The sequence below is a fragment of the Ochlerotatus camptorhynchus genome, unplaced genomic scaffold, assembly GCF_037179485.1.
Source record: "Ochlerotatus camptorhynchus isolate MF236.1 unplaced genomic scaffold, CSIRO-AGI_Acam_v1.1 ptg000357l, whole genome shotgun sequence".
Classification (NCBI taxonomy): domain Eukaryota; kingdom Metazoa; phylum Arthropoda; class Insecta; order Diptera; family Culicidae; genus Ochlerotatus; species Ochlerotatus camptorhynchus.
Window position 1 is genome coordinate 4,461,253 of NW_027040845.1, and position 20,173 is coordinate 4,481,425.

Consider the following 20,173-nt stretch of genomic DNA (forward strand, 5'->3'; position numbering starts at 1 on the left):
TATAAAAGTGAAACGGATTCGAAACAATCTGCCCTGGCAACCTATGCCTACGCGGTTTCTAGCAACACTGCCAATACAATCAGGATAGCCGTTGCTCGATTGGCTCTGGCTTTGACAGTTCGTGTGGCTCAAAACCAGCCAGTCCGCTCATCTCTTGTACTAGACCCTCTCTAATGTTGAGCAATCTTATTCGCATTATTGTTTTTCATACACAGTTCAAAAGAATTGTGTCCATTTATATTACAATGATGCACATAAAAGGAGCGTCATTCATCATGAAGGAAGTGAAATGGAAGTTTACATCCATGAATGTTTGCAGTACAACTCATTTTTTTTCTGTGTACAGTTGAGGACGTAGATGCATGTAGCTCATTTAATTTCATTAGAAATGTAGCTGAAAACAAAACATGCAAATGTTGTTCACTGATTGTATTTGTTACTGACAAATGACATGGCATCCTTTGCAGATCATTTTCATTTCGTGATAGTGACGAAAGCCGTTTTGTCTATATCGTTGTGTACGGTCAAACTACAACACCCAAAAGACAAATGATGATTGCGTTAATAGCCATTTCCAGTAAGCAAAGCAGCTTATGAAACATGATCTACTAAATAAAGTCTGAAGCAAGGTGCGTGTAACTCAACACGCAACAATATGACAACGATCCAAGCAAGTCAGAAGAAACAATTATACATCCAATTTGGTGTCCATACCAGGGACAGATAGATAGAATTACACAGCCGACCTACGTTGAAGTCCGTCGGCGGAGGACGCCTTCACAATTCACACCGACACACTGCAGCAACGACCGATACGTACGAGAGCTCGAATAACACCTAAATTACGTAACTTTTACACATACACAGAGGGTGCAACCTTGAGACCATCACCACACATAGAACCAAGTCGATAAAAGTGCAAAATATGATGTGCGTTTTTTCTCATTGTAGCCCCAAAGCTGTATGTACAAAATTGATACCGCCAACCGCCGCCACATTGCTATCGCCTAAAGACTTCAAATCTTCGTAGGTACGATTCGAAGGGTTGGGTAAACAATCGACTTACCTGTGATAACGAGACGTCCTTTGGTAGCGGAAAGTCGAGTTTCACCGGTCAGTCGGTGCTTGGTTCGGCACTGGTAGCTCTTGTAGCCATCCTCCGGTCCGACTTCACGGATGTGCAGCTCACCGGACGGTAGGACCATGTACTTGCCATCTGTTTTTCGAATCCAAGGTTTTCGGATGGTTCAAGGTTCGTTTGGTCGATGGTTTTTTTTTAATGGGATAGGGAAAAGAGAACAAGAAGAATTATTAGTAAATGGTTTCCTGGGAGCTAAAACAAGCTTAATTAGCATAACCTAAAATCTACCAACGAGTTGATGACACGTTGATCCTATGCTAGGTTCCATTTGGACTCTAAGCATTGGTGAACAATAAGACATGGAACGAGCTGCCTACAATTTCGAAGATATTAAGTGATATGTGACCAGCAGTTCAATTGGCTGGCTCGTTCCACGAATTATTAGTTCCCATAGATCATCCCGAGACGGCCCCGGCATTCCGACCGAGAGCCGCAACGTCCTACATGGATACAAAGAATTCATTTCATAAATATTCGTCGTTGCTCTGCTTAATCGGACTGTGACATCAACACGTTGAATAAATTAAACTGCGCTTCTACCCGGCCGTCAAATCTCCGGCAAAAGAGAAGCTTCGTTCCACTAGGTCTTCGCAGCCGCCGGCCGCCGCCACACGACGATCGTGGCATGGAATGATAATAAGCCCTTCACTTTCCTCACGGTTGGACCTAATTTTGCTCGACTCTCCCAGAAATGATTATTAGGTTTTAATAGCCTCTCTTGGGCAGCCCAGCCCAGCAATAATTATCATTACAATTTGGCTCTAATTCTACGACTATTGCACTCTATCTTTATGGTCGCAGTTCCTTTCTTAGCTTTCGAAAAAAAAGAGAAAAAAAAGTGTTGAAATTAACCGACGTGATGACACTTGAGGCTAACACCAACGAGCAGGGTGAAGAAGTGTGAACGAAGCTTCTCTTGTATGTAAATCGAGCCGACATAAATGGTCACATAGGCATCATACGGGCATGCATTCTTCGCTTTCCGTCATCGTTCGTTCGATGTCGCGTCTGGTTTTGGTTTATTGGAATAATTATACTGACGGACGTACGGGTCGGTGGGTGTGCTAGGCGAGGTTTTTGAAACCGAAAAAAATAGGAAGTGTATTGTGTTCTTCATTTCGTTCGCCTTGCTTTTGAGTTTCATCATTCAAGAATACATTCAGCGATTAAACGACGCTTCAACGGTTGTAGATAGATCAAATTTTGCTACTGCTCGAAAGATCCTCTAGTTTGCGTTGAATTGAAGTTCAAGTAGGATTAATTAAGTTAATTTGGCGTTGAAGACCATGAGCTCCCACTATATACCTATGTGACCATTATGGATAGAAGCACAGATTGTTTAGAGCGTTGATGTATGCTGCGGTTTAGATAACCTACTGTTTCCCAAGCAATTCGTCTGTATGATTGCATCATACCAAACATAAACGATAACGCATCCAAACACGCGAAGATTAATGTATTTGCATAAACCCCAGCATACTCCAAAATATCACTCAGCCAGACTCGTTCGATGCAAGCTACTCAAACGTGAAAACAACGATAGCGGACCAGTACAAATAAAACCCAAACAGGAATGCCCCCATTATTATCACCGCGGACGCGACCAACCAACAACAGGTTTGTTTATAAACAAACAGAAACCCGCTTCTTCCGAGCCGAGCGGACGTCGCGCCGCGAGTGGGTGGTGGCAAATGCACGCTCGAAGAAGGTGCACCAGACTCATGCACTACGCAAGTAGTGGGAGGTACAGTGCTACAACCGGCATGCTCTCGTTTTAATACTCTTTTCCGCTGTATAGTTTATGCATGTTCCGGCCCCAAAAAAAAAACTAACAACAACTCAATGAATCGGGCGCACAGTGCAGCACGACCACGACAAAGCACTACATAAATGTAGAGTGAACCCCACTTGATACCTACTAGTGGAAACCCGTCTGCACGTGGGTAGACGACAACAAAATAATATCGTACAACGAACCAGTCAGCGGGACTTCAGCTGGGTCGTCGTCGTCATCGTCGTCGTCGAGCGAGCTGGGATGAATGGAAGCAGCAGATGGCGATTGAGTACAGCGTGTAGGACGACTTGTAGAAAGTGGGTCTCCTTTGCTGTGCACGTTGGTAGTTGTGTGAACACGAAGCATATGGCACCTGTTGCTTTCCATTCGGGATCAGTTGATTTTCACGAAGCGACTAGCTTCGTCCTGTTGAGAATTCGATGTGTTGCTATGGTGACGATGTTTTGTTGGGTGACGATGTATCTTTATGTCTTTATTGTCCAACGGGGTTCATTAAGGGAATGGTAGTTCATTCCTTATAGCATATTCAAACTAACTTTTCTAAAACATGGTGTCAACATGGCGTTTTTTATTAATGCTTGGGTGTTTTTAATATACGATCCGTGGACGTATAAACATAACACATGGCACATGAATAATCGAGTGAGTAAGTTTTTTGGTAGTCGTTGATCAATCCAAACCAAAACATCGAAGATAGGAGGTTTCTATCTATAGTAAATTATGTCATGAATCATGAGGAACACCAACTCCTAGAATTATTTTCAAGCTTTGGATTATAGGGGGACTAGGATCGTAATGAGCACCTTAAGTTGGTTGCTGAATTAAGCATACAAAATGACTGCAATGTTTGACAAACTGATTGGGATAGGGAAAAACAGGGTTTTATGCTAAACAAAATACGATTTAGGTTTGTGGTGTCAAACCACGTGAACAGTCGATGTACGGGACATAATGAGCACCTTACTACCCAAGCAACACTGGATTTGGTTATAAGGAAGTTTACTCAACATAATTTCATGAAGATGTGTTACTTAGGTAAATAGTAGATTCTATCTCTTTAGAGGTGCATCGATTCACCAGGAGCACGTAACGAAAGTTCCGGATGCCGTTAACGGAACCATGCAGCTAATCCCAACCAGCGCACAGTGGTGCCAAGGGTATCAAAACACGCGCTTTTTTATTTACGCTGAAATGGTTGAGTAAAGGTACTATGTGTCTTCTGAGAAGTTTCTCGGGTTACAACATTCCTTCTTATGGTAAAAGAAAATTAAAGATTAAACCACCTAAAAGTGATATGCAAAATTTATTTTTTCAATATGATAAGATACAAAATAATTGCATTCGGCAAAGCTGTAGAAAACATTACTGTGAACAACTTTGCTGAAGACTATAACTTTCTAGCTCTTATAACTGCTGAGATATAAAGGTTATATTGTGTAGACATCGTTAAAATCAGTTTTGTACCTGTAACTTTTTCTATAATATTTCTACGTGTGGCATGTTGTACAAAGATGTTAGAAACAGCAAATTACATATCTTTTCAGAAGACTGCAAATTGCTATCATTAATATTTGAAAAGTTAGTTACATTTTTTGGTTGAAAACTACCCAATTTCCAATACCAATAACTTCTAAACGGGCAAAAACGAGTAGGCCTTTCTTTGAGCAATGAAATGGTGAAGGAACCAGACCGCCCCCACTTGACCCTTAACCGAAATACTTGCATTGAAACTTGTCACTTTTCAGAATTTGAAATGGCGATTTTGTGAAACCACGGGACTGTTATCGAGTAGGTGTGAAAAGAGGCATACAAATGGATAACCAAGCAACCTGGGTTATTTCTAGTGACTAACAAAATGACTCGGGATCAAAACCAGACCACCCCCAAACGACCTTTGACTGAATCGGTTATGTACTTTAAACATTTTTCGATTTTGTCAATAAACAAAACCAACATCATTCATGTTTAATGTTTATTACGTTCCGATTCAAATTGTACGAATCTCAAAGAGCGCATGCACTTTCCTCTTCGTCATTATCACTGTTCTCGCCGTTGTCATCTGTGATGGCCAAAAGTTGCAGAGCATCCCCGGAGCACACCTCACTTTTGTTTTTCGGTAGTTCCCTCATGTTGGAAATTAACGTCAGGTAATAAATCATATGAATACTTGGATAAATGTGTATTCAACTAAAAACTCTTATACTATCTTGAGGCTACGAATTTAACTGCGAGAGGTTCGAAAGCTGCGGAATAGAAACGTCTCGTAAACTAGTCGATCTATATCCATGGTACTATCTCCCCGTGTCTGTTCATAAAGTACTCAAACACGGGGCGAAAGTGATTTTGCGTTTCTAATATCCATTGGGCAACTATCTGAAGAGGCCCAGGAAAGCAGAAACATAGCTACCAAGCAATACAGAACCCACCACACAAGAAAGATTTCCAGAGAAGCCACGAATACAGATCTTCTTCACCATCTTCTGGAATCCTCCGATCCGTTAATTTCCAACATGAGTTAACTACCGAAAAACAAAAGTAAGGTGTGGTCCGGGGATGCTCTGCAACTTTTGGCCATCACAGATGACAACGGCGAGAACAGTGATATTGACGAAGAGAAAACTGCATGCGCTCTTTGAGATTCGTACAATTTGAATCGGAACGTAATAAACATTAAACATGAATGATGCTGTTATTGATTATTGACAAAATCGAAAAATATTTAAAGTACATAACCGATTCAGTCAAGGGTCGTTTGGGGGTGGTCTGGTTTTGATCCCGAGTCATTTTGTTAGTCACTAGAAATAACCCAGGTTGCTTGGATATCCATTTGTATGCCTCTTTTCACAATATAACCTTTATATTTCAGCAGTTATTAGAGCTAGAAAGTTATAGTCTTGAGCAAAGTTGTTCACAGTAATGTTCTCTACAGCTTTGCAGAACACAATTATTTTGTATCTTATCATATTAAAAAATAAATTTGGCATCTCACTTTTAGGTGGATTAATCTTTCACTTTCTTTTACCATAAGAAGGATTGTTGTAACCCGAGAAACTTCTCAGAAGACACCGAGTACCTTTACTCAACCATTTCAGGGTAAATAAAAAAGCGCGTGTTTTGATACCCTTGGCACCACTGTGCAGCGAGCTGCGTCTCGGTGTTGAACATTGACATTGAGCTCCGCCAGTTGTTATGCAAGCAGTGACTCACTCTGCCACCTTGTGTCTGTGCTTATTGACCTGTGCACGGGTGAAGTTTTGCTCATCTACCAGCGTTACCAGATTTTTTTCAAGCTTAACGGTATCAAAGGTTTTAAAAAATCGATATTTATCGGTATTTACTATTTTAATTAATTTTATATTTTTGCCTTTTTCGATGGCGGAAATTTAAACATTTGGACTAAAAAGTTAGGGGTATGGCTCTAAGATTTTCGAGGCTAACAAAATTCAGTCTAAACCAACCATAATAATAAAATACCATAAACGAATGATAACCCAAATGATTGAACTATTCCACATGTTACGTTTCGGACACCGGGTTTTAGGCAGCACATAAACAGATCTTATCCATTTAGTGCAGGAGGGTCACAACGTCGAAGTGAAGTGATTCCGCGACTGTATTGGCTTGGCTGCGAGCTGACCACCGCCGCTACAAACAATACGTAGCGTGTCCGATTGGAGAGCTACTATCAACAACGGACATCGCAGAATGGCGATGGGTTCCCAGCAAACTCAACCCTGCGGATGCTGCGACAAAATGGGGAAGAACCCGTGTCCTGAAGTCACTGACGAGTGGTTCAGAGGCCCGGAATACCTTCGTCTCCCCGAGAACGAATTACCGAAGCAAACTAAGGAACTGGTGAAACCGAAAGAGGAACTACGGCCCTGTTTTGTGATACAAGGTTCAACAGTTCCAGCTACCATAGTGGATTTCTGTCGATTTCCGAAGTGGAGCCGGAACAGTTGCGTACGTGCACCGTTTTGTGAACGGTTGCAGGCGTAGAAGACGAGGATAAGAGACACAATCATCGTATCTGAGCCAGGATCAGCTGAAGAAAGCTCAGAACACATTGATGCAAGTGGTGCAGTGGGAGGAGTATCATGAGGAGGTGAACTTGATATTGGGAAGACAAATAGTGCCTTGTACCAGTTGACGCCAACAGTGGATCAATATGGAGTTCTACGGGTCGGTGGAAGAACTGGAGCTGCGCCACATACTACGTTTGATGACAAGTTTCCAATAATTCTCGCGAGGAAACATCCAGTAACCAGTTTGATTGTGGATGATTTTCACCGAGCTTTTCGCCACAGGAACTCCGAAACAGTGGTGAAAAGAAGTTCGTCAATTCTACTATATCTCCCGACTGAGGACGGTAGTAATGCAAGTAGCGGCTGCTTGTCACTGGTGCAAGTTGGCGAAGGCAACACCGAAGGTACGTTGGAATTGATCTGTTTGGTCCGCTGTCTGTGAAAGTAGGAAGGACTACTGCAAAACGCTGGATCTGCTTGTTCACCTGCTTGACCACTCGTGCTGTCCATGTGAAAGGTTGCATACAGTCTTTCCACACCGTCTTGCGTGCAGTGCATTCGCCGTTTCGTTTGCCGTCGTGGAACGCCAGCGGAGATTTATACAGATAACGGCACCAACTTCCAGGGTGCAGAGAATCTGTTACGAAAGCAGATTGAGGAAATTCACGATACACAGATACCAGATGGATCTTCATACCACCAGCAGCACCTCACATGGCCGGTGGGTGAGAAAGAATGGTGCGATCGATAAAGACGGCCATGCAGACTGCGTACAACAACGATCGAAAATTGGACGACGAAGGATTGGAAACGCTGGTCGTTGAAGCCGAGGGTATCGTTAACAGTCGACCGCTCACGTACCTGCCACTGGATGCTGAAGAAGGGGAAACCATTACATCGAACCACTTCCTGATGGAAAGCTCAAGAGGCGTGCGCCAACCTAATGTAGCCTTTAGTGATCCAGCTTCTGCAGTAAGAAACTCCTGGAACCAGATTCAACACCAATTGGACGTTTTTTGGAAACGGTGGGTACGGAAATACCTCCCAATGCTGACGAGGCGGATGTCAAACCCGTAGCTGAAGGAAACCTGGTCCTGATTGTCGACGACACCCGCAGGAACGGCTGGATTCGTGGACGCGTTAAGGAGGTCGTGACAGCGAAGGATGGAAGAGTTCGGCAAGCTGTTGTACAAACTGCGAGGTGGATATTACGTAGGCCAGTATCCAAGTTCGCTGTATTGGAGGTTGAGTCAGAGGGTAAAACTGGGACCGGTGGCTAGTGTTACGGGGGGATGATGTTGCCGCTGGGTGCACTGCTTCAGGTTGGCGTTCCAGGTTGTCACCCCAGCTAAACTCCGATGACGGCTGTCAACGGTCAGCTGAACATATGACAGGTGACAGTAAGGAAAGGAGTGGACAAACCACTTCCGACGAGGAACAACAGAACAGATAGCGAAGTAACAAGCGAAATAGTGGCTACTCCAGCGAACATTTGTTATTCTAAAGTTTATTAATACCTAAACGATTCAATTGGTTACTAGTAGTGAGGTTTTGCCTAATTAAAAGCACATACAGAAACATTCATATACAAGTAACAAACATAGATTTCAAGCATATCATTTGCACACGTAGAAACCCGGTGTCCTAAACGTTTCATTCTGCCTGCCGTAACACCCCAAATGGTTTGGATGATACCCGGAACGCCTCGTTAAGCAACAAACAATTGTATTCGGGAATCCAAGACGAAATATCTATTTTCAAAGCATACGCATCCCACACAATCGCTCACAAGTCTTTGCATGATCTTACACTTTGTAATTGGAGTGGCTGGGACTGTTATTTTTTTAGCTTGAAAAATCTTAGAGTCATACCCCCTATTTAAGACCGGCCTTTCCAGGAAAGTCGGAAGAAATTTCCGGGGAATGTTAGAAATAGCTTCTGAAGGAAGCCGAAAAACCTTCCAGAGAAAGAAGAAAGACGCTCTTCGGAGGAATTTTAAGGAAAGTTCTAAGAAAAGTAGGAAACATATCCGGGGAACTTTTCAGGAAAAAAAAATGAAAAACTTCTAGGGAAAATTCAAAGAAACTTTCGGAAAAGATCGGATGACAGAGGAAGCCAGAAAGGCTTCGGAAATCGGAAGAAAATTCCAGGAGTGGCCAATTCCAGGGAAAGTTAGAAGAAGCTTGGAAAAACCTTCCAATAGAAGTCGTAAAAAACCTCCGGAAGAATCTTATTGAGAAACGGAAGATGAAATAATCTTCTGGGAGAATTCGATGATACTTCCTGTAGAAGTTTAAATGGATATTCTGGAAAAGATGGAAGAAACTGTCTCCAGGAAGCTGGAAAAAATCTTCTTGCGGTAGTTTTAAAGAAACTTCTGAAGATGGTCGGAAGCTTACTCCGGCGAAAGCTAGAAGGTTTCTGGAACAGTCTGAAGAATCTTCTAAGAGAAGGTGAGATAAAAATTCCGGAAGAGATTTTTGGGAGATGTCGAAGGAAATTTCCGGTGAAAATCGTTAGAATCTTCAAGGGCATAATATTCCGGGGGAAGCTGGAAAAAACTGGCGGGCGAAGACGGAAGAACCTTTCGAGCGAAGCCAGCAGAAGCTCTCGGGGAAAATCGAAATAACTTACGGACAAAGGTGGATAAAAAATCCAGGCGAAAGTTTAAAGAAACTTCAAAGGGAAAGGTTAAATACACACCAGAAAGTTAAAAAAAATAGCATTCTGATGGACTTTTTTGGTGACATTACCGAGATGAGCCATTAGCTGTTTCTAGATTTCTGGGAAGCCAAACACGCCGAGGAAATGGAAACACTAGTCAAAAGAGTATGAAGCATAAGCGAGCATGCATTAAGTACGTCACGTCATTTTAGAGAAACTCAACCCCTCCCCTTTCGCTCCTTTTGTCACGTTTTGCTATACATAAAACATTCCCAACAAACAATTTGAGCTGATTAAAAGCTAAATAAGCTATTTTTCAGCTGAAGCAGTCCTTATTCAGCTTTCAATGTTAGTTGGGTTGCTTATCACACCTTTGTAAACCCCCTCCCCCCTTAGAGCGTAACGGACTTAATGGATCCTCTCTAAGACACCTTTTTAGATGAATTATTTTTTGATAATATTCAGAACGATAAAAGTTTCTCACAATAGTTTTCTCTGACATTTTAGCACAGGCAGGCATTCATAATTGTGATTATTAAAAAATCGGTATAAATTGGTATAAAATCCAAAAATTCAGTCTCATCTGTTTATCAGTATCAAGTTCCAAAAACGGTACAAATACCGATAAATCGCTCTATCTAGCAAAGCTGTCATCTGCTGAAAAAATCTGAAACAACAGGCCTGTTTACTAAAAATTAACACATGAATAATGCTCGCGTAGCATTTAAAAATGACTAATCAACTTTTGTACACAAAACTTGTTAGACCCTTTTCGTGCGCACCGAAGTATGCTTACGCAAACCAACAACACCATCGAGTAGGGTAAATTCTCCACTTCCCGATAGTGCTCATGAATTGCGTGGGCGTTTCGCGTGAAAAGAGCCTAACAAGATGTTTATAAAAGTTACGCGAGTATTACGTCATGTGTTCATTTTTAGTAAACTTGACAGTGCATTGGTCAATAGTGTTTCTCGTATGTTTTTGGGTGTTTCTTCGTGTTGACCGAGCTGTCAAAACTTCAACCGAAAAAAAAATGCTCAATAGCAACCACATCCTCAACCACAACAAAACGCTGAAAATGACGGATCCCCCTGCGACTCATTCGCTGTTGTTTGCTTAATGCAAAAAATACATCTGGTGGAAGGATTTGGTGCCTCATAGCCTAGTCAGTAAATGTATTACCAAGTCGGAGGCGGCGGGTTCGGTTCCCGGTCCGGTCGAGGGAATCTTTCGGGTTGGAAATTTTCTCGACTTTCCTGGGCATAGAGTATCACTGTGCTTGCCAAACAATATAAAAATTCATGCATTGGTATTGACATCGAAAGCTCTCAATTAATAACTGTGGAAGTGCATTTAGAACACTAAGTTGAGAGCACGCAATAAGCTAATATGCACTAAGCAATAAGCTTGAAATTCGAATAAGAAGAAAAGAAGGTGGGAGGATTTAGTAAAGTTTCCGAATATGCTCTCTGCAGGAGGAAGACGAACGCCCACGTGCCACCCGGGAAGGAGGACCAAGCAATCAATGGGTGCAATCCTACCCACAATAGAAGATAGAATTCCGGTCGGTGACAATAGTTCCAACGCCAAAGGCAAATGCAATCTATCGCGATTGGGCAGCTGCTGGTGAGAACCTACAGGACTGACATTGAGAAATCAGAATCTGTTTCGTTGCATTTGTCTTGGTATTCTGGCAAGCAGGGATGGATCGATTTTTAAAATAGAATGCTTGCGTTAAATCTAATTTAGTTTTTAGTTAACCCAACCTCAAATAGATTGTTTACTGCTATTAATCTCCCTATGAAAATTCAAAATTTCCGCACAGCAGAGTCACACTTTGAGAGCGCTCTCCAGTGCACCTTCTGTGAAAAGAAAGAGTGTGGCTCCATGGTGTGGAAATTGTGCATTTTGATAGGGAGATTAATAGCATTAAACTATCTATTTTACGATGGATTAACTGAAAATTCAACTGGGTTTTACTTACGAGCTATCCATCACTGCGGCAAGGCATCTTCACCGGTTTAGTATCTGTTCCTGCTGATGCTGCTGCATTCGCGGATCCCAACCGGTGTTTGAAGTGTGTTTTTGTGGGTTCCCAACAAACAATTTGAGCTTATTAAAAGCAGAATAAGCTATATTTTAGCTGAAGAAGCAAATTTTTGCCTGATCAAGCTCTTATTCAGCTTTCAATGTTTGTTGGGTTCTAGCACAATGCGGCAGAGTGACTTACCCCCTGTATGCAAGGTTTCACGGGTAGTGATCCCACACTCAAAAAATTCCACACGTCATCATCATGTGTCTCACACTTAATTTTGTGCTTATTGTGAAACACATCCATTTCATGTGTGAATCTTATGCTATGAATCATGCCTGAACACTATGGATTTCAATTGTGACACACTTGGATTCTATGTGCCTCATACGGTGATATCAATAGCTTTGCACATCATAGTTCAATATTCTACTTTATCGACTTCTACTTTGCCAACTCTAAAACTGAATCGACAAATATATAAACAAAACTGCCAGAGGCCAGAGCTTACACATAAATTTTTAATGGGTCTGATTTGGAATTCGATCATGGACTGTTGGGATGTGCTGCTGCCGGAGTCTTCGTTCGATCCCACTGTGCCACGGTTGTTCTCATATATATGAAGCGGGTTGATAGGATAAAGTCACAACTCTTGTTTTCGATGTTTACCTTTCTGAGTAAGCAATTCACATCGCATTGAAATGCAAAACACTTTAAATCCATCTGTTTTGAACAGTAGTGTGATTCAATGTGCAATACACTTGAATAGATAGTGAAAGATTTTTAACATTTCAAAGTTTGAAGCACTAGAAATTAACGTGTATAATACATCCCAAGTAACAATTTTGGTTTTATGAGGGTTCTGTAGACCATGATTTGGACTTGTAGAATGCTATAAAACCTTTATAAAGCTTGCAATGTTACTTGGGATTGAACCAAGGTGAAATACATTTAAAGTAAATGTGATTGTGCATTTAAAAAATCAAGTGTTTAAACACTTCGATCAAACGTGTGGAATTTTTTGAGTGTTTAACATCGTTAAATGTTTTAAGGTTTTAAAATGCGGGGCACTAGCTTTTTTTATTTGTTCAGCGGGGAAGTTCCTGCCCCGATGACACTTCTGCTTCAGATGCGTTTGTCTAGGAATGCCATGGTCCTTAGTGGATATTTTCATGGTCCGTCCCGTTTGATAGTTAATATGGCCGCTTTTAAGACCGTTCTGGCATATTCTGCCTTCTGGATTTTCATCTGTAAGATCGCAGCATCAATACAGTAGGTAAACAACGCAATTGAAAAGCCAGCAGAGAGACATTTGAAGTTAGATGATGCAATAGAGTATGCTCATGTTACCCCTTACCATTAGGCTCATTTCGCCGCTTATCAACTAAAAAAAAGTCAAAACGCGTGATTTTACCAATTAGGGGAATTTACGTATTCTCGTCAATCTAAGCAGCGTCCGAACTTCTATTAGCGATTTCTCAGCGTCACAAACATACATGACAGGTTTGTTTGTTGACATTTATCTGCTGCTTGCTGTTCTACCAATTCCAATCGACAGAATTGATCAAAACGGGTTGAACATGTTTTTACAACGCTCCAAACTTCTCAGGTGAGTGTGACTATTGTCGGCAGTCTCTTTTTCTTCGGCACCCTTTCCATTTGAACTGCGTGTTAACCAGCTGTTCTATTATCGGCAACTCGAAAACAGTCGTATTTTGTAGTGTGTATATTTCATTTAAAGAAAAATATGGCAGAACAGGTTGCACAGTCGTAAAAATGTAATCAGATTGAAGCTGAAAAGGTAAGGAATCGGCTTAATACATTCAGCGAAGAGTTTTGATGGGAAAATACAGTGAAATTAACGTTTCAATTTCGGTTGCCGAAAACAGTCAACGGGTGCCGAAGCCATAATTTACCCTATATGAAAGTAACAAATCTAAATGTCAATGGGTGAATCTTAGAGCTGATATAGAAAGAATGTTCCCATGCAAAAATAACAGATAAATACATTGAAACACTCGTGGAAGCTTATTTGGTGTTGTTCTTAAATTATAATTATTTCATCACCTGAGAATCAAGTTTAAGTTTGCAATATACAGTGCTTTCGCGATTTTTTCTACCCCTGATTTTTTTCTGCCCTTTTTTTCCCGATTTTGTTAGCCGGCAGATTTCATTAAGTTTGTTCAGTTTTTAAGCAATTCTCAAACTTTTTGCTCTGAATGATTTTTTTCATACCCTTCGCTGAAATGAGAATATTAGGGGAATATCAACTTAGCAAGCAACTTTTGCATGTTACAATAATTTGTCTACATTTAACAGCCAATACCCCTATTAGGATGACTCCTGAAGCCGTTAATGCCAATATTTATCAAAAATCTTAAAACTTCTCTCGAGCGCCGTGCAAAATTTTGAAATCTGCATGATCCAACTGCATAAGCCTTTTTTTCAATATGACCCAAGTTTTAAACGGCGATAGCCAAGTCTGGAGTCCTTTTTGATTGGGTCGTATGTAAAATTTTTGTTAATTAGATAAACTAGGTATTTACACTTACAATTGTTTCTATTTTCAATTAGATGGATAGTAAGGTATTGATAGCTTTCTTACTAAAAAAGAAACATTTTTATACAACCTTTTGCATGTTGTGGTGTTACATTCGACCGTGCGCATCACGTTGGCACATACGATACATAGTTTTTTGATGAGAAAATGGAACAGAAATGAGCTAGCAGCCCCAAATTTTGCCTTTAGGAAGAGTAAGCAGAGTAGTTAGTGTCTGGTAGCATTAAAATGTCAATTTGATTACGTTTGCTACATACGACCTATTCAAAAAGCACTCCAGGAATGAGCAAGGCGCAACATATCATGCTGGAGGTGCTGGGTTTGATTCCCGGTTCCCTCAAGGATTTTTCGGCTTGTAATTCGTTTCGATTTCCTCTGAAATGTTTTCATGTAGTTTCCATTGGGAACGCACATTATATTTTTCCAACAACAAAATTAATGATTTTTATCTGAAATACATATAACATTCATATGATCACATGAGTTCTTTGGTATAAATCACATACATTTCATTGGACACATAAGGTTCATGTGATATTGTGGTGCGATTTCCAATTACGAAATCACATGAAAGTTATGTGAAATTCTAATGGATATTTTCCATTGGAAATGTGTTTAATTGTTTGAGTGTATGTAGAGTATTATTGTACCCGTCGCGCAATATATGGATGCAAAAATAGAGCCGTTTAAGCAAACTTTCAATTGACCACAATTAATATTTAATGATTGAAAAATCATCAAAATCTTACCGTACCCCATTTAATATTGGACTACGACATGATTCCGTGTGGAATTATTATCCTTCAGGAGGGTTCATTTTTTGCGCATCATTGTGCACTGCGCACTAGTGAGTCATTCATTTTTAGCGGGAAATTAGCACACGACCCTCCGAAGCTGTTCAACCATGTACGAACAAGAGCTAAAACGAACAATAACACTCCCAATCACAACGACCCCCTCCCAAAATCATGAATGAATAAAAATACCACCATGGCCAGGGACCGGCGTTCAGTCCCGATCCAGTATTCTCTACTACGACGGACTTGAATGAGTCAAAGTTTGCCGAAAGTATGTACATGTACGCGGTGAAGATATATGGCTACTGAAAGTAAGTTCAGATTGTCTATGTTGTGGTTGTGGTTGCGTTTGCGGTTTATTATAACCGTGAACTTGTCACGATCTTCTGTCTTGAGTGTGATTTCACCCATCATCCTTACGGAAGATTGTCGGCGGACACATATCGCGGTGGATAGGACGTGCCGATGTCACATTTTAGCAGGAATTCAAAGAAGCATGTCTGATGGTAATCTGAAAACGTTAATCACTGACTCAACCAACGGAAAATAATGGCTGACTACAGAGAGGAGAAATACTCCAGATGGGTGTAAATATGGAGGAATCCGTTAAGACGTTTAGTATTCAACCACCGTACCAGCAAAACCACTGCGAAAGTGAAATACGACCGTCGTTTCTCAAAATTTCACCCAATCTAATAAACAAATCTTCCCACAAAACAGGGGGAAGCCGAAAGCAGTAGGAGATGTATGCGGCGCATTCAGTATAATGAAATTGATGCCATATGCTTGCCAAATGGTTCGCCCTGGTGATCTCTGCCACTACAATGGCGGTTGCACAAGGTTATATGGACAAGAACATACATTGAAGATGCTGAGGCTTTCTATAGCCAGAACAACGTGACACATATGTCGCAAGCTACCTACGTCGGTACGGTTTTTGTTTTATTCAATCATCCTGGCCTGACGACGACGTTCAGGACGGGGTGATGGTGGCAATTTGAAGATTGAAGTCGATTGAATAAACGGAATTGGTGCTGTAACGCTTGAAGCGTTGTGAGGCTAGAATATGAGATTCTAATTTTAAACCTAAAAAAAATAGTTTACGGATGATTAGAGTAGAAACTGCCAACTGCATTGGAAAGAAAGCAATCACAACGGTTCTTACACTGAAAACGAATCTTACTCAGAGAGTGAGTCACTTTTACTCATTCGTACGGAGAAATGTCTAAAAACGTAGGTTACTCATGCGCTGTGACCTACGCTTTTAGAAATTTCTCCGTACAAATGAGTAAAAGGGATTCACAACTCAGTAAAAGTGATCCACTCTCTGAGTTAATTTCGTTTTCAGTGTAGTGTATTTTTATATTCTAGAGAAACAAATTGTTGAGATATTGTTAAAAATCTGACACTGCTTCTTGACCCCAAACTCGGCGTACGGATTCTAAATTAGGCCTAATACATTCAAACGCCATTTAAACGCCGTTCACTTCGGCCTATCAGATGAAGATAAAAATTGATTCGGTCGGAGCGCTTCTTTTGTTTTTTTTTAGAAAAATGTGTGTAAACATTCACATCACGTGTTCTCATTAACTTCGTTCTGGGGGCGACCCCGGCGTAGTGGTTAACATCCATACCTCTCACACCAAAGTCACGAGTTCAAATCTCACCCCCGGACAAGTCACGAATGACCCAAGAGTGTTAAAGAGACTATAATTAAAAAAAATAAATAAAAAAAACCTCGTTCTGTAGCTTTTGAGCTAAAGTATCGTACTAAACGCATAATTGACTTGTTAACTCTGAAACAATGGATTTATTTGATGTTTTCTGCTCGATAGACCCAAAATAGGCGATTAGACTCTACCGTATCTTCAAATCTGGCGTCCCATTTCATTAGAGAGATCATCCACCATTATCTTTATGGTCTCCAGGGATTATTATGACAAAAGTCCAGAAAGATGAACCTGGATGTAATGAATCACATATTCGAACAGTTTTGGCACGTATTTTAAGTATTTAAAAAAAATCCCTTGATCCCTCATCTTGATAACAACGATATCTCTACCAATAAATTATTGAATTTATTGGTAGAGATATCGTTGCGATCAAGATGGAGGTTCCAACGACACGAGCAAAAACGGAGCTATATGTTGCTTCAGCTTAATTCCCAGGAGATGTTGATGACATCCCTCCTTCTTCGGTCGCAAATTTAGTCAACTACTGTGAAACAATAAACACTCAATTTATAATAGGGTGCGATGCAAATGCTCATCACATAATGTGGGGAAGTACCGATATTAATAAAAGAGGTGAGAACCTTCTGAATTACATATCGTCTAACGATATTGACACATGTAAAGGCTGACTAAAAGTAAATGGGTACGCCCCTCGCGCGCTACTAGCACCCCTCTAGTGTTGAGAATAAAAAATCTTTGACAGTGGTTTGTTTACACTTCTATACAGAACAACTGGTGCAAGTTTGATCAAAGTAGTCGATCGCGTTCAGAAATAACGTCAAATGGAACTCGAAAGAAGAAAAAATATTGTGCAGAAAAACCCTGGTCTTTTCATCCGAGATGTGGCCAGAAGGTACAAGGCCAACTTTAAAACGGTGCGGAAAATCCTTGCCAGGCAAGGCTACAAGTCGTACAAAGCCAGTAAACATTCGAACCGGCACATGAAGCAAAATTCCGTGGCCAAAAAGCGTGCAAGGCTCTTGTACGACCGAGTTTTGACAAAACACAAGGGCTGCACATTTTTTATCAAACTCGATTTTAAGCAGCTTCCCGGTCAAAAGTTTTTCATCGCGACTGGACGTGGGGATGTACCGGGAAGATTCAAATTCGTGTTTGCCGACAAGTTCACGAAGAAGGCCATGATTTGGCAAACGATTTGCAGTTGTGGCCTGAAAACGGAACCATTCGTCACATCCTCGACGATGACATCCCAAGTTTACAATGCTTGAAAAAGCTTATATTGCCGTTCAATCCGGTGCAAAGTCATTTTTTGGCCCGATTTGGCCAGCTGCCGCTACTTCAAGGTGGTTCTAGAGTGGTATGCTGCCAACAAGATCGATTTCGTCCCCAAGCTAATGAATCCTCCGAATTGCCCGGAATTTCGACCAATCGAAAAATACTGTGCAATTTAAAAGCATCGACCTCGACGAAGCGGTGGGACAGCCAAGGACATCCAGCAAATGTGGGCAAAATGGAAGAAATGCGCTGTTTCCGGGTCCGTTTCCACAGTGCAGGCGCTGATAGGCTCCATCAAGAGGAAGGTTCGAGATTTCGTTCGAACTTGAGACATGTAACCATCTAATGCTGTAACTTTGAAGTATAAAAGCACTGTAAAGTAATCATTAATGGACTTTTTAAACTTATTGAATCACGAATTGAAGGTCTTTTTGAGTGTGCCAATTTACTTTTAGTCAGCTTTTAATAGAGGAAATTCTCCAACATTTATCAATGTAATTCGACGAGAGGTTCTCGATCTTACGATCTGCGGTGGCCTTTTGACAGATAAAATTGTGAATTGGCAAGTTTTTGATGAAGAATCGTTTTCCGACCATAAGCACATCAGGTTGATTATAAAAAGTCTGATCCGGATATCAGAAGACTATAGAAACGTAAGAAAAACTAACTGGGACCTCTATCGTTTTCATTTAATGAATGATAATTCAATTAATGACATTCAAATTAAGACGCACTCACAATTAGAAAGTGCTTCTGATACGATCATAAACACAATGATCCCATCATATCATACTAGTTGCCCTATCCAGCATAGATCATCTAATAGGGATGTTCCTTGGTGCAACGACAAGCTGGCAAAATTGAGGAAGATGTCCAGACGATTGTTCAATAGAGCTAAAGCTACTTCAGATTGGGATCAATACAAAAAGGCCCTAACTGAATACATCAGAGAATTGAGGTGAGCTAAACGGATTAGAGACGGGTTTGTGAAGACATCAATAATGCTCCAGCAGCTGCAAGGATGCATAAAGTTCTTTCAAAAGACCATTCAATCAAATGGTCTTGGCAGCCTAAAAAAAGAAGATGGTAGTTTTGCTACTGAGTCAGTGCTGACTCTTCTGAAACACTGGAAGAAATTATGAGGACTCACTTCCCAGAGTCAACTCCATTTTCGCCAGCAGAACTGGACTTTGAATGGGCATCTAGAGTTGAATGGGAATTGAGTTTTTTTTTTCAACCCTTCAAATCTGTCGGGAAAGATGAAATATTCCCAGCATTACTTCAACAGGGGAAAGAAACGCTCAGACCCTCCTTACTGAACTATTTAAAGCCAGTGTTACCCTGAGCTACATACATAAAGCATGGAGAAAGGTTCGAGTTGCATTCATTACAAAAGCTGGAAAAGAGCGATTCCGAAAGCCTTTCATCTGTTCTGTTAAAGAGAATGGAAAAAAATTCTAGATTGTTTCATCAAATCAACAAGTTTAGCGAGGTTACCGCTTAGCAAATTCAAATTTGCTTATATCAGGTAAAACTACGATAACGGCTCTACAATATCTAGTAAATAAAATCGAGAAATCGCTTAAAGCCAAGGAAATAGCCGTGGTTGCTTTTCTCGATATTGAAGGTGCATTCGACAATGCATCCTACAGCTCAATGCGTTCAGCTATGGAAGCAAAGGGCTTGGATAACTGCCTTATTAATAGGATAATGGCAATGATCACAGATCGAGAAATATCTGCTGATTTTGGAGATGCCCAACTAACTATAAGATCGGTGAAGGGTTGCCCTCAAGGAGGGGTACTATCACCCTTATTGTGGTCTTTAGTAGTGGACGAACTCCATAAAAGCTTGGCGGAGCAAGGTTTCGAGGTGATTGGTTACGCAGATGATGTGGCACCGTGGCGTGAAAAATATGAAAATACGATTTCTAATCGGTAACAAACCCGAGCAGGAGAAATAACTAATGAATTTGGTGTTGATCAGCAAGAGGTAAAATACCAAAAAAATGCATGCAAAATACTTCGTAAATAACAAAAATTGATGTTTGTATACCAAAAGAATACCTGTTTGTTATTGTTTTGGTATTGCATTTGCATAATTTGGTATTGTTATGGTATTGTGCCCCGTAACGTGGGTAGATCACCATTTCGTGGTACGTTATGGGATGTAAGATCTACCACCGATTCC

General features: G+C 40.8%; 1 protein-coding gene across 2 annotated transcripts in view; it reads right to left on the bottom strand.

Annotated features, from left to right (window-relative positions):
• Dscam1 (Down syndrome cell adhesion molecule 1) overlaps positions 1-20,173 on the bottom strand; it is a 199,238-nt gene that overhangs the window by 144,782 nt on the left and 34,283 nt on the right. For both annotated transcript variants that reach the window (XM_065231435.1, XM_065231436.1), the window contains one exon: positions 1,067-1,216. In XM_065231435.1, the coding sequence (XP_065087507.1) occupies positions 1,067-1,216 (150 nt within the window). The remainder of the gene's footprint in view (positions 1-1,066; positions 1,217-20,173) is intronic.